Raw genomic sequence first — 14,542 nt, forward strand, 5'->3', positions numbered from 1 at the left:
CGTGGCTCGCTCCCACGATCCTCAGGCCTTCGCAGCGGATGCGCTGGTTCAGGATTGGTCCCAGTTCCGTCTGGCTTACGTGTTTCCCCCGCTAGCTCTCTTGCCCAGGGTTCTGCGCAAGATCAGAATGGAGGGCCGTCGGGTCATAATCATTGCTCCGGACTGGCCCAGGCGAGCTTGGTACCCAGACCTGCTCCGCCTGTCTGTGTAGAGGTGCCGTGGCATCTCCCAGACCGCCCAGACCTTCTCTCTCAAGGTCCGTTTTTCCGCCAGACTTCTGCGGCTCTCAGATTGACGGCGTGGCTCTTGAGTTCTGGTTCCTGACGGCTTCAGGTATTCCCTCTGAGGTCATCTCCACTATGACTCAGGCTCGGAAGTCTTCTTCGGCCAAGATTTATCACAGGACTTGGAGGATCTTCCTGTCCTGGTGTCACTCTTCCGACCATGCTCCTTGGCCGTTCTCCTTGCCGACCATCCTGTCTTTTCTACAGTCTGGTCTACAGCTAGGACTGTCCCTCAATTCCCTCAAAGGACAGGTGTCGGCTCTGTCGGTATTATTCCAGAGGCGTATCGCCCGACTGGCTCAGGTGTGCACCTTCATGCAGGGCGCAGCTCACATCATTCCTCCTTACCGGCGGCCTTTGGATCCCTGGGACCTTAATCTGGTCCTCACGGCCTTACAGAAACCCCCCTTTGAGCCTCTTAGGGAGGTTCCCTTGTTTAGACTTTCACAGAAAGTTGTTTTTCTAGTAGCCATAACTTCTCTCAGGAGAGTTTCTGATTTGGCTGCGCTCTCTTCGGAATCCCCCTTTTTGGTATTTCACCAAGACAAGGTGGTTCTTCGTCCGACTCCGGACTTTCTCCCTAAGGTGGTGTCTTCTTTCCACCTTAACCAGGACATTTCATTGCCCTCTCTTTGTCCGGCCCCTGTGCATCGCTTTGAGAAGGCGTTGCACACCTTGGATTTGGTGCGGGCGCTCCGAATCTATGTGTCACGCACCTCCGTTTTTTAGGCGGTGCACCTCACTTTTTGTGCTAACCACGGGTCAGCGCAAGGGTCTCTCTGCTTTTAAACCGACCCTAGCTCGTTGGATTAGGTCGGCTATCGCCGATCCCTACCAGTGTTCTCAGGTGCCTCCCCCACCGGGGATTAAGGCGCACTCGACCAGAGCTGTCGGTGCCTCCTGGGCTTTCAGGCACCAGGCTACGGCTCAGCAGGTTTGTCAGGCTGCCACTTGGTCCAGTCTGCACACTTTTTCGAAGCACTACCAAGTGCATGCTCATGCTTCGGCAGATGCGAGCTTGGGCAGACACATCCTTCAGGCGGCTGTCGCCCATTTGTGAAGTTAGGTTTTGCCTACTTCTCAGTTTGGTTTATTTCCCACCCATGGACTGCTTTGGAACGTCCCATGGTCTGGGTCTCCCATGGAAGGAACGATGAAGAAAAAGAGAATTTTGTTTACTTACCGTAAATTCTTTTTCTTATAGTTCCGACATGGGAGACCCAGCACCCTCCCTGTTGCCTGTTGGCAGTTTTTGTTCCGTGTGTTTTCACGGGCTGTTGTTGTAGACAGAGTTCCGGTTTTTCCGAGTTTTACTCTATCTCTACTTATGGGTGGATGTCCTCCTTCAGCTTTTGCACTGAACTGGTTAGATTGTCATCCAGGGGGTGTATATAGCCCGGAGGGAGGAGCTACACGTTTTGAGTGTAGTACTTTGTGTGTTCTCCGGAGGCAGTAGCTATACACCCATGGTCTGGGTCTCCCATGTCGGAACTATAAGAAAAAGAATTTACGGTAAGTAAACAAAATTCTCTTTTTGTTAAGTCTAATGTACATCACTGGTATAGTTAATGCTATGGATTTTCCAACGTGTACATGTAGGCTGTACTTGAACGGACACCAGGCTTCATATGTGTCAGACATGACATCACTTTCTTCACTTCAAATGGCAGGTATTGGTGGATGTGATGTTACCTGCTCCGCTCACCCCCAAATGCCAAAGTGAGCAGAACTGGAATACCCCTTTAACACAGCTTGGATACAATCTATTCATCTGACTAGCTAATTAGTAATTGTGACTAATTTCTCTCTTGTCATTGTAGCCAGATTTCTCGGTTTCAAGACAGGCTGTTGAAAGCCTTTTACAGAAATTTGCAGCTCAAGAGCTGATTGAAGTAAAAGGGGGTGAGAATGAAGACGATGACCGACCCACTTTAGTAACTTATGCCGACCACTCCAAGCTCTCAGCCATGATGGGAGCAGTTACGGAAAGAAAAGGCCAGGCTGTCGCAACAGGAGCGAAAAAGAGAAGGATTCAAGAAAGTGATTCCTCAGCTTCTTCGCCATCCACTTCTGCCGCGGGTACTTCAAAGGAGAAGAAAGTATCAGAGCCACAGAAGAAGGCAAGAAAACACGCCTCTCATGTGGACTTGGAAATCGAGAGCTTGTTAAGTCAACAGTCCACCAAAGAGCAACAGAGCAAGAAGGTGACTGATACTTTCTTTTAGACTGTCACAAGCACTGACTAATCATGCCATATCTGATACGATTTATATTGTTACATTGTAGGTAAGCCAGGAGATTCTTGAACTTCTGCACACCAGCACGGCCAAGGAGCAGTCTATTGTGGAGAAGTTCCGCTCTCGAGGGAGGGCTCAAGTCCAGGAGTTTTGTGACTATGGGACTAAAGAAGAGTGTAAGAAAGCATCCGGGGCTGATGCTCCTTGTAAGAAGCTACACTTCAGGTGATAGATTTTAGAAATGTCTTGTACAAGGAGTAGCGTGGTACAGAAATGCTCTTTACTTTGTATACATAATAGCCAGGTGTTTGGTTTTTTTTTTTCTGAAGTTTTTACCTGTTAGTCCACTTCTGCTGATGACTAAACCTTGAGGGTCAGTTGTGAGGCAGTTAAAGGGGTTATTTGGGATTATTTTATATTTTTTTTTCCAATATGCTTTAGAACTTAAACAAAGGCACTTGCCTGTTGTGCCTGGTATTAATCTCTGCTGGGTCAGAGCAGTCTTAAGGGTTCTTTACACACTGCGACATCACTAGCGATAGCGAGCGCAATAGCACCCGCCCCCGTCGTTCGTGCGACATTTGATCGCTGCCGTAGCGAACATTATCTCTATGGCAGCGTCTCTCACACACACACACACACCTTTTCAGCGACGTCGCTGTGACCGCCGGACAATCCCTCCTTTAAGGGGGAGGTGCGTTCGGCGTCATAGTGACGTCACTACGGCGTCACGTCATAAGGAATATGCCGCCCACCTCCTTCTTTCCTCATTGCCGGTGGACGCAGGTAAGGAGATGTTCGTCGTTCCTGCGGTGTCACACATAGCGATGTGTGGTGCCGCAGGAACGAGGAACAACATCGTACCTGCAGCAGCAACGATATTAAGGAAAGAAGCAACATGTCAACGATCAGCGATTTTTGACGCTTTTGCGACCCTTGATTGTCGCTTCTTGGTGTCACACGCTGCGATATCACTAACTGTGCCGGATGTGCGTCACTAATGAATTGACCCCCGATGAGATATCGTTAACTATGTTGCACCGTTGTAAAGCACCCTATAGACCGTTCCTGCCAACATTTCTGCAGCTTCTGCTGATGTCACCTCAACAGAGCATCTTCCACTCTTCTCTGTTGACAAATCGTTCCTGCTGATGTCATTCATTCTGATTGACAGCAAGCGCACGGCTGTCTAATTAAAGGGATTGATCCTTTAAATCACTTTTCTTTTTTTTTTTTTCCAGGCGAATCATAAACATACATACAGATGAATCTCTTGGTGACTGCTCCTTTCTCAATACTTGTTTTCACATGGACACTTGTAAATACGTTCACTATGAAATTGATGCGTATGTAGAGCCTTCGGGAACAACAATTGGTTCCGAGTCTACTCCAAACCAAGATATGCCTCTGGGAAAAGGTGTAGGAGATGCAAGTGTGGGACGTCTGTTCCCTGCACAGGTAAGAACTGTACATCCATACATCTGTAGGGAACCAACCAAAAAGGTGCAAATGCTCAAATATTCCACTATGGTGAATTATACAGGTATGCAAAATTTGGGTTTATGAAAATTGTTTCAGATCCAATTACTGATTCTTATGTTTTCTTATGCCCTGATTAAAAAAAAAAAAGAAACAAAAAACCCAAACTTCTATTTTTATATTTCTTTGTCGCTCCATTGGGAGACCCAGACAATTGGGTGTATAGCTTCTGCCTCTGGAGGCCACACAAAGTATTACACTTTAAAAAGTGTAACCCCTCCCCTCTGCCTATACACCCTCCCGTGGACCACGGGCTCCTCAGTTTTATGCTTTGTGTGGAAGGAGGCACACATCCACTCATAGAAAAAAAAAAAAAAATTCTCATACATAGTATGACGGATGGAAGAAAAGAGGTCCCCTATGGGGTCCCCGGCATGCTCCCTTCTCACCCCACTATGTCGGCGGTGTTGTTAAGGTTGAGGTACCCATTGCGGGTACAGAGGCTGGAGCCACATGCCGTCTCCTTCACCATCCCTTATGCGGCTCTGGGAGAAGTGGGAGCCTCACCGGTCATTCACCTGCTGAGACCGTGCTCCATCCGCAGCCCCTGGTGGAACCTGCTGGACCGGAGCGTTTTCATCCCCAGGGACCGGGCCCTGCACCTTGAAGGTACTCTGTGTCCCCATGGGGGGACGGTACGGGAAGAGAGGTCGCCTTTCTCCCCAGTAGCGCCGTCTGTTGTTTTTTCATCGGACTTCCGCGCCGACCGTGCCTGCTTGTCGGGCACGGCCTTAAATTTAGTCCCCGGCTTCATCGCGGCCTAGTTGCAAAAAATCCCGCCCCCGGGCCTGCTTGTCAGGGGTAAGGGCGGGATTACCGACAGAGGGCTGGAGCATCTTTGCATGTCTCCCCTCCCCTCTCATTGACCACTATGGGGCCTCCAGATTCCCGCCTTTGGCCGGCGCCGCCCATGGCTCCACTCCCCCCTTGAGAGCTCCGGCGGCCATGTTTGGCATTCTGCCGGTGTATGCTGCAGCTGCACAGCTCTACAGCTCCGGGGGACCCACGACAGGGAATCTGGAGGACACCAGCGGTTGATAAGCCGCACCGGTCACCCGGTGCTGGTTCCCCTAGGGTGCCGTGATATATATATATTTATTCGGAACGGCTGTATAACCCTTTCCCATATACCCTCAGTGGTCGCTCTCCTAAGGGACACTTATTGCTTACAGCATGTCGTCCACAAGGAGCAAAGCCCCTAAGGCACAGGTTTTTTTCGCAGCCTGTACCTCTTGTGGGGCTATGTTGCCTGTGGGATCCACCTACCCTCACTGTGATCAATGCTCGACTCCTGCCACGCTTGCTCAGCCGGAGCCTAGGGCACTTGTGGGCCCCTCGGCTCATGTAGATACCCCTGCTCCTCCTGAGCAGGCTGCAGGGACAGAGTCACCGTCATTGGCCTCTTTCGCTGAGAAACTCTGTCACTTTCTCAATCCATTGCACAGTCTATGGACAAATGGTCATCTAAGCTCCTTGAGGCATTGCTGTCCAGACCGGGCTCTTCACAGGCCCCGGCCCCTGTTAGTTTGTCTCCTCCAGGGCCTTCTCGGTCCGCGCCACAGCGCGCTCCCAGGATAGCCCCTAGGTCCCAGGCGGAGGACTCCTGCCCGGATCGCAGTCCCAGACCGGCTAAGCGGCCTCGCTGGGACTCTTCCCCGGCCTCCTCACGCTGCTCTGGATCTCAGCTTGAGGACTCTCAGGATGACGAGGCGGACGTGGGAGCTCAGGGCTCTGACCCTGACTTCGCCCTCAACCTTGATACCCCTGAGGGGGACGCCTTAGTAAATGATCTTATTTCGTCCATCATCCAGGTGTTGGATCTCTCTCCCCCGCCTCCCCCTGTAGAGGAGTCTGCTTCTCAGCAGGAGAAACGCCAATTTCGATTCCCCAAACGTACGCGCAATACGTTTTTTGATCACGCTAACTTCAGGGACGCTGTCCAGAAGCCCAGAGCGGTCCCGGACAAGCGTTTTGCTAAAAGGCACTCTGACACGCGTTATCCCTTTCCACCTGAAGTCGTTAAGGGCTGGGCACACTCACCCAAGGTGGATCCGCCAGTCTCTAGATTGGCTGCTAGGTCCGTTGTGTCTGTTGCCGATGGCTCATCCCTGAAGGATGCCACTGACAGACAGAGCTCTTGGTGAAGTCTATTTATGAGGCCACGGGCGCGTCTTTCGCCTTGGCCTTTTGCGGCTGTGTGGGCTCTCCAAGCAATCTCGGATTGTCTGACTGAGATTAATGCTGTCACACGGAATTCTGCTCCGCAGGTTTCTTCCTTGACCTCTCAGGCATCAGCTTTTTCGTCCTATGCCATGAACGCCGTCCTGGACTCCACTAGCCGTACGGCTGTAGCATCCGCTAACTCCGTGGCTGTCCGCAGGGCCATGTGGCTGCGCGAATGGAAAGCAGACTCTGCTTCCAAAAGGTTCTTAACTGGTTTGCCTTTTCTTCGGCGCTCCATTGGGAGACCCAGACGATTGGGTGTATAGTACTGCCTCCGGAGGCCACACAAAGCATTACACTAAAAAGTGTAAGGCCCCTCCCCTTCTGGCTATACACCCCCAGTGGAATCACTGGCCCACCAGTTTTCTGCTTTGTGCGAAGGAGGTCAGACATCCACGCATAGCTCCACTGTTTTTAGTCAGCAGCAGCTGCTGACTATGTCGGATGGAAGAAAAGTGGGCCCATATGGGGCCCCCAGCATGCTCCCTTCTCACCCCACTTTTGTCGGGTGTTTGTTAAGGTTGAGGTACCCATTGCGGGTACGGAGGCTGGAGCCCACATGCTGTTTTCCTTCCCCATCCCCCCTCAGGGCTCTGGGTGAAGTGGGATCTTACAGGTCTCCAGGCACTGAGACCGGGCTCCATCCACAGACCCAGAGAACCTGCTGGATATGGAGCTGAGTATCGTCAGGGACAGGGCCCTGCTACATTAAGGTACTCTGTGTCCCCGTACACATCGCGCACACACACACCAGCATTGCTGGGAGTGCTAGTGCGCCGGGGACAACAGCGCGGAGCGCTCGTGCTATTATTCACGGCAGCTTTGCTGTGTGAATTTATGTATTGGGAACTGCCGCGCCGGGCGGCTGCTAGGTGTTTTTACACTGTGGCGCGGCTGGGACTTGTGGTGCGCCGGGGACTCCGCGCTGGCCGTGCAAAATCAATGTGCTGGAAATCTGGGCAGTGTATCTTGCCCTGCAAGCCTTCCAGCCGTGGCTGGAAAGCACACACATCCGAATTCAGTCGGACAACTCCACAGCGGTGGCATACATCTACCACCAAGGCGGAACACGCAGTCGGCAAGCCTCCCAGGAAGTCCGGCGGAGTCTGATGGGGGTGGAAGACAGAGCATCCACCATATCCGCAGTTCACATCCTGGGCGCAGAAAACTGGGAAGCAGACTTCCTCAGTTGCCAGGGTATGGACGCAGGGGAAGGGTATCTTCACCCGGACGGTTTTCAGGAAATCTGTCAACGCTGGGGGATGCTGAACGTCGACCTAATAGCGTCTCGGCACAACAACAAGGTTCCGATTTTCATGGCGCGGTATCACGATCAAAGAGCTCTGGCGGCAGACGCCTTAGTTCAGGTTTGGTCGCAGTTCCAGCTACCTATGTGTTTCCCCCTCTGACACTGCTGCCCAGAGGGCTACGCAACATCAGGTCCGTTTGCCGCCGCGCCATCCTCATCGCCACAGACTGGCCGAGGAGGTCGTAGTCCCCGGATCTGTGGCATCTCACGGTCTGCCAACCGTGGGCACTACCAGCCCGGCTAGACTTACTGTCCCAAGGGCCGTTTTTTCCATCTGAATTCTACGGCCCTGAACCTGACGGTATGGCCTTTGAGTCCTGAATCCTAGCGTCTTCAGGATTATCTCAGGACGTCATTGCCACCATGAGACAGACTAGAAAACCGACGTCTGCCAAGATCTACCACAGGATGTGGAGGATATTCTTCTCTTAATGCTCTGCTCAGGGAGTGTCTCCCTGCCCATTTGCATTCCCTACTTTTCCTTCCTTCCTGCAGCGCCGCTCGGATGCACTCTCTGTGCTTGTCACTAATCAGCGTAAAGAGTCGCAGGCTTCCAAATCCACCCTGGCTCGATGGATCAGGGAACCAATTCTTGAAGCCTACTGTTCTGCTGGGCTTCCGGTTCCATCAGGGCTGAAAGCCCATTTTACCAGAGCCGTGGGTGCGCCCTAGGCATTACGGCACCAGGCTACGGCTCAGCAGGTGTGCCAGGCAGCTACCTGGTCGAGTCTGCACACTTTCACCAAGCATTGTCAGGTGCATACCTACGCTTAGGCGGATGCCAGCTTAGGTAGAAGAGTCCTGCAGGCGGCGGTTGCCTCCTTGTAGGGAAGGGCTGTCTTTGCAGCTCTAACATGAGGTATTTCTTTACCCACCCAGGGACTGCTTTTGGACGTCCCAATCGTCTGGGTCTCCCAATGGAGCGCCGAAGAAGAAGGGAATTTTGTTACTTACCGTAAATTCCTTTTCTTCTAGCTCCTATTGGGAGACCCAGCACCCGCCCTGTTGTCCTTCGGGATTTTTGGTTGTTTTTCGGGTACACATGTTGTTCATGTTGAATGGTTTTCAGTTCTCCGATGTTACTTCGGAGTGAATTTGTTTAAACCAGTTATTGGCTTTCCTCCTTCTTGCTTTTGCACTAAAACTGGTGAGCCAGTGATCCCACTGGGGGTGTATAGCCAGAAGGGGAGGGGCCTTACACTTTTTAGTGTAATGCTTTGTGTGGCCTCCGGAGGCAGTACTATACACCCAATCGTCTGGGTCTCCCAATAGGAGCTAGAAGAAAAGGAATTTACGGTAAGTAACAAAATTCCCTTCTTTCTGGCGACCGTTTATTTGGCGAACGATTGGATGAGATTATTAAGGAATCCTCGGGAAAGGACTCCTCCTTACCCCAGTCCAAACCTAAGAGACCTCAGCAGAGAAAAATCCAATCGAGGTTTCGGTCCTTTCGTTCCTCCGCCAAGCCCCAATCCTCTTCGTCCAACCGGCCGGAGAAAAGCCAGAGGAACTCCTATGCGTGGCGGTCCAAGTCACGCCCCCAAAAGGCCGCAGGAGGCACTGCCTCCAAGACGGCCTCCTCATGACTCTCGGCCTCACCTAGCCACATCCTCGGTCGGTGGCAGGCTCTCCCGCTTTGGCGACGCCTGGTGGCCACATGTTCAAGACCGATGGGTGAGAGACATATTCTGTCTCATGGTTACAGGATAGAGTTCAGCTCCCGACCTACGGCTCGTTTCTTCAGAACCTCTCCACCCCCCGCACAGGCCGACACACTTTTTCAGGCAGTGGACGCTCTAAAGATAGATGGAGTTGTGATTCCCGTTCCCCTTCAGGAACGTGGTCGCGGATTTTACTCCAACTTGTTCGTGGTGCCAAAAAAGGACGGGTCATTCCGTCCCGTTCTGGACCTCAAGCTACTCAACAGACATGTGAGAACCAGACGGTTTCGGATGGAATCTCTCCGCTCGGTCATCGCCTCGATGTCACAAGGAGACTTCCTAGCATCGATCGACATCAAGGATGCTTATCTCCATGTGCCGATCGCACCCGAACATCAACAGGGCCACTCGGTGATCCCCTACTTAGACCATCTCCTAGTCAGGGCACCTTCTTGGGTGGCGTGTCAACAAAGCCTTACCGTCGCTCTGGCGACTCTCCAGCAGTTCGGGTGGATCATCAATTTCCCGAAATCCAAGTTGACACCGACCCAATCACTGACTTACCTTGGGATGGAGTTTCATACCCAGCAAGCGTTAGTCAAGCTACCGCGCGACAAACAGCTTTCTTTGTCGCTCCATTGGGAGACCCAGACAATTGGGTGTATAGGCTATGCCTCCGGAGGCCGCACAAAGTATTACACTAAAAGTGTAAAGCCCCTCCCCTTCTGCCTATACACCCCCCGTGCTCCCACGGGCTCCTCAGTTTTTTGCTTTGTGCGAAGGAGGCAGTCATGCACGCACAGCTCCACAGATTAGTCAGCAGCAGCTGCTGACTATGTCGGATGGAAGAAAAGTGGGCCCATATAGGGCCCCCAGCATGCTCCCTTCTCACCCCACTCTTGTCGGCGGTGTTGTTAAGGTTGAGGTATCCATTGCGGGTACGGAGGCTGGAGCCCACATGCTGTTTTCCTTCCCCATTCCCCTTGGGGCTCTGGGTGAAGTGGGATCCTAATCGGTCTCCAGGCACTGAGGCCGTGCTCCATCCACAGCTCCCGAGGACTCTGCTGGATAGGAGCCGAGTATCGTTCAGGGACATGGCCCTGCTACTTGGAGGTACTCTGTGTCCCAGTGGGGACCGCGCACAGCAACACTCCAGCATTGCTGGGTGTGCTAGTGCACCGGGGACCGCGGCGCTGACCGGGTTAAATGTGCCATTACACACTGCAGCGTCGCTGAGTGTGTTTGTGTAGGGGGCTACCGCGCTGACCGCCGCTGCCATGGTTAACACTGCGGCGCGGCTGGGACTTATAGTGCGCTGGGGACTTCCGCGCCGGCCGCGCTTATACGGCGGCCGCGCTTATTACTCGAGTCCCCGGCTTTTGCGGCCTAGTCTCTTTTCCTCCCGCCCCCAGCCCTGACAGGCAGGGGAAAGGCGGGACGCTGTACAGGACGAGCAGCAATGAGGGCTGGAGCATGCTTTGCATACTCCACCCCCCTCACTGTGCACAGTGGGGCACCAGTTCCCGCACTTTCTGGGTCACGCCCACGGCTCCCTCCTCTCCTCAGGACGCCGGCAGCCATTCCTGTCAGCTCCTCGGACGCTGCAGAGGGGGACAAATTCTGGGAGACCCAGGCAGGGATTCTGGTGGCCTCACAGCCGCTTTAAGCGGGTGGTAAGCAGCACCTGTGGTGCTAGCCCCATTGTGCAGAAGTGTAATTATAAATTATATGTTTATGGTATATACTTTACACTGTATGGTGCACAGTTGATTTCTGGCTATATACCCTATTGTGTTGCTCAGGGAAGACAATAGCATGGCGCCCACAAAAGGCAGGGGTGCCAAAACACAGGCTTACTATGCTGCCTGCGCCGCATGTACGACACCGCTACCGGCAGGTTCCACTGACCCTCATTGTGTGCACTGCTCGGCCCCTGCGGCACTTACTCAGCCGGAGCCTCTGCTAAGGGGGGCCCAGGGGGAACCACCTGCTGACACTGTCCAGGTGACGGGGACGGAGTTTGCAGTCTTTACGGATAAACTCTCTGAGACTATGGCTAAGATACTAGAAGCTTTGCAGTCCAGACCGGTATCTCAGCACAGGGACACTGTTGAATCATTGCTCCCTGGCCCCCCTCAGTTGGACCAACAATGTCCCCCCGGGGTGTCTCATAGATCCCAGGCTGAGGGCTCTGACACAGACCCCAGCCCCAGACCGAATAAGCGAGCTCGCTGGGAAATTCCCTCGACATCATATTGTTCAGGGTCTCAGCGGGGGGAATCTCTGGTTGATGAAGCGGAGACAGCTGATCAGGATTCTGATCCTGAGGCCGCTCTCAATCTTGATACTCCTGACGGGGACGCCATAGTGAACGATCTTATTGCGTCCATCAATCAAATGTTGGATATTTCTCCCTCAGCTCCTCCGGTGGAGGAGTCAGCTTCTCAGCAGGAGAAATTCCGTTTCAGGTTTCCCAAGCGTACACCGAGTATGTTTCTGGACCACTCTGATTTCAGAGAGGCAGTCCAGAATCACCATGCTTGTCCAGATAAGCGTTTTTCTAAGCGCCTTAAGGATACACGTTATCCCTTTCCCCCTGACGTGGTCAAAGGTTGGACTCAGGGTCCCAAGGTGGATCCTCCAATCTCCAGACTGGCGGCTAGATCCATACTTGCAGTGGAAGATGGGGCTTCACTCAAAGATGCCACTGACAGGCAGATGGAGCTCTGGTTGAAATCCGTCTATGAAGCTATCGGCGCTTCTTTTGCCCCAGCATTCGCAGCCGTATGGGTGCTACAAGCTATCTCAGCAGGTCAAGCGCAAATTGACGCAGCCACACGCACGTCCGCGCCGCAGGTGGCGTCCATAACCGCTCAAACGTAGGCATTTGCGTCTTACGCTATTAATGCTGTCCTGGACTCTGCGAGCCGTACGGCGGTCGCATCCGCCAATTCGGTGGTACTCCGCAGGGCCTTGTGGCTACGGGAATGGAAGGCAGATTCTGCTTCCAAAAAGCGCTTAACCAGTTTGCCAATTTCTGGCGACTGATTGTTTGGAGAGCGTTTGGATGAAATCATCAAGCAATCCAAGGGAAAGGATACATTCTTACCCCAGCCCAAACCGAACATACCCCAACAGAGGAGGGGGCAGTCGAGGTTTCGGTCCTTTCGGGGCGCGGGCAGGTCCCAATTCTCCTCGTCCAAAAGGCCTCAGAAAGATCAAAGGAACTCTGATTCATGGCGGTCTAAGTCACGTCCTAAAAAGACCACCGGAGGTGCCGCTACTAAAGCGGCTTCCTCATGACTTTCGGCCTCCTCAATCCGCATCCTCGGTCGGTGGCAGGCTCTCCCGCTTTTGCGACACCTGGCTGCCACGGGTAAAAGACCGTTGGGTGAGAGACATTCTGTCTCACGGTTACAAGATAGAGTTCACCTCTCGTCCCCCGACTCGATTCTTCAGGTCATCCCCGCCTCTCGAGCGAGCCGAGGCTCTTCTGCAGGCGCTGGGCACTCTGAAGGCAGAAGGAGTGGTGGTCCCTGTTCCTCTTCAGCAACAGGGTCACGGTTTTTACTCCAACCTGTTTGTGGTCCCAAAGAAGGACGGGTCTTTCCGTCCGGTCCTGGACCTGAAACTGCTCAACAAACACGTAAAGACCAGGCGGTTCCGGATGGAATCCCTCCGCTCCGTCATCGCCTCAATGTCCCAAGGAGATTTCCTTGCATCGATCGATATCAAAGATGCTTATCTCCACGTACCGATTGCTCCAGAGCACCAGCGCTTCTTGCGCTTCGCCATAGGAGACGAACACCTTCAGTTCGTGGCACTGCCGTTCGGCCTGGCAACAGCCCCACGGGTTTTCACCAAGGTTATGGCTACTGTAGTAGCGGTCCTCCACTCTCAGGGTCACTCGGTGATCCCTTACTTGGACGATCTGCTGATCAAGGCACCCTCTCAAGAGGCATGCCAACACAGCCTCGACGCTACTCTGGAGACTCTCCAGAGTTTCGGGTGGATCATCAATTTTCCAAAGTCAAATCTGACACCGGCCCAATCGCTGACATATCTTGGCATGGAGTTTCATACCCTCTCAGCGATTGTGAAGCTTCCGCTGATCAAGCAGCGTTCACTACAGAAAGGGGTGCAATCTCTCCTTCAAGGTCAGGCACACCCCTTGAGGCGCCTCATGCACTTCCTGGGGAAGATGGTGGCAGCAATGGAGGCAGTCCCTTTCGCGCAGTTCCACCTGCGTCCTCTTCAATGGGACATCCTACGCAAATGGGACAGGAAGCCGACGTCCCTCGACGGGAACGTCTCCCTCTCTCAGGCGACCAAAGCTTCCCTTCGGTGGTGGCTTCTTCCCACTTCATTATCGAAGGGGAAATCCTTTCTACCCCCATCATGGGAGGTGGTCACGACGGACGCGAGTCTGTCAGGGTGGGGAGCGTTTTTTCTCCACCACAGGGCTCAGGGTACGTGGACCCAGCAAGAGTCCTCACTTCAGATCAATGTTCTGGAAATACGGGCAGTGTATCTTGCCCTGAAAGCGTTCCAGCAGTGGCTGGAAGGCAAGCAGATCCGAATTCAGTCGGACAATGCCACAGCGGTGGCATACATCAACCACCAAGGCGGCACACGCAGTCGGCAAGCCTTCCAGGAAGTCCGGCGAATTTTGATGTGGGTGGAAGCCACGGCCTCCACCATCTCTGCAGTTCACATCCCAGGCGTGGAAAACTGGGAAGCAGATTATCTCAGTCGCCAGGGCATGGACGCAGGGGAATGGTCCCTTCACCCGGACGTGTTTCAGGAGATCTGTTGCCGCTGGGGGGTGCCGGACGTCGACCTCATGGCGTCCCGGCACAACAACAAGGTACCGACGTTCATAGCACGGTCTCAAGATCCCAGAGCTCTGGCGGCAGACGCCTTAGTTCAGGATTGGTCGCAGTTTCAACTCCCTTATGTGTTCCCTCCTCTGGCACTGTTGCCCAGAGTGTTACGCAAGATCAGGGCCGACTGCCGCCGCGTCATCCTCGTCGCTCCAGACTGGCCGAGGAGGTCGTGGTACCCGGATCTGTGGCATCTCACGGTCGGCCAACCGTGGGCACTACCAGACCGACCAGACTTGCTGTCTCAAGGGCCGTTTTTCCATCTGAATTCTGCGGCCCTCAACCTGACTGTGTGGCCATTGAGTCCTGGATCCTAGCGTCTTCAGGGTTATCTCAAGAGGTCATTGCCACTATGAGACAGGCTAGGAAACCAACGTCCACCAAGCTCTACCACAGGACGTGGAAA

General features: G+C 53.4%; 1 protein-coding gene across 1 annotated transcript in view; it reads left to right on the plus strand.

Moving 5' to 3' along the window:
* The window catches only part of METTL3 (methyltransferase 3, N6-adenosine-methyltransferase complex catalytic subunit), a 96,507-nt gene that overhangs the window by 21,309 nt on the left and 60,656 nt on the right, over positions 1 to 14,542 (plus strand). The window contains exons 3-5 of the mRNA XM_075319551.1: positions 2,105 to 2,488; positions 2,571 to 2,746; positions 3,763 to 3,979. Coding sequence (XP_075175666.1) covers positions 2,105 to 2,488; positions 2,571 to 2,746; positions 3,763 to 3,979 — 777 coding nt within the window. The remainder of the gene's footprint in view (positions 1 to 2,104; positions 2,489 to 2,570; positions 2,747 to 3,762; positions 3,980 to 14,542) is intronic.

Source organism: Anomaloglossus baeobatrachus, chromosome 1, assembly GCF_048569485.1.
Source record: "Anomaloglossus baeobatrachus isolate aAnoBae1 chromosome 1, aAnoBae1.hap1, whole genome shotgun sequence".
Lineage (NCBI taxonomy): Eukaryota > Metazoa > Chordata > Amphibia > Anura > Aromobatidae > Anomaloglossus > Anomaloglossus baeobatrachus.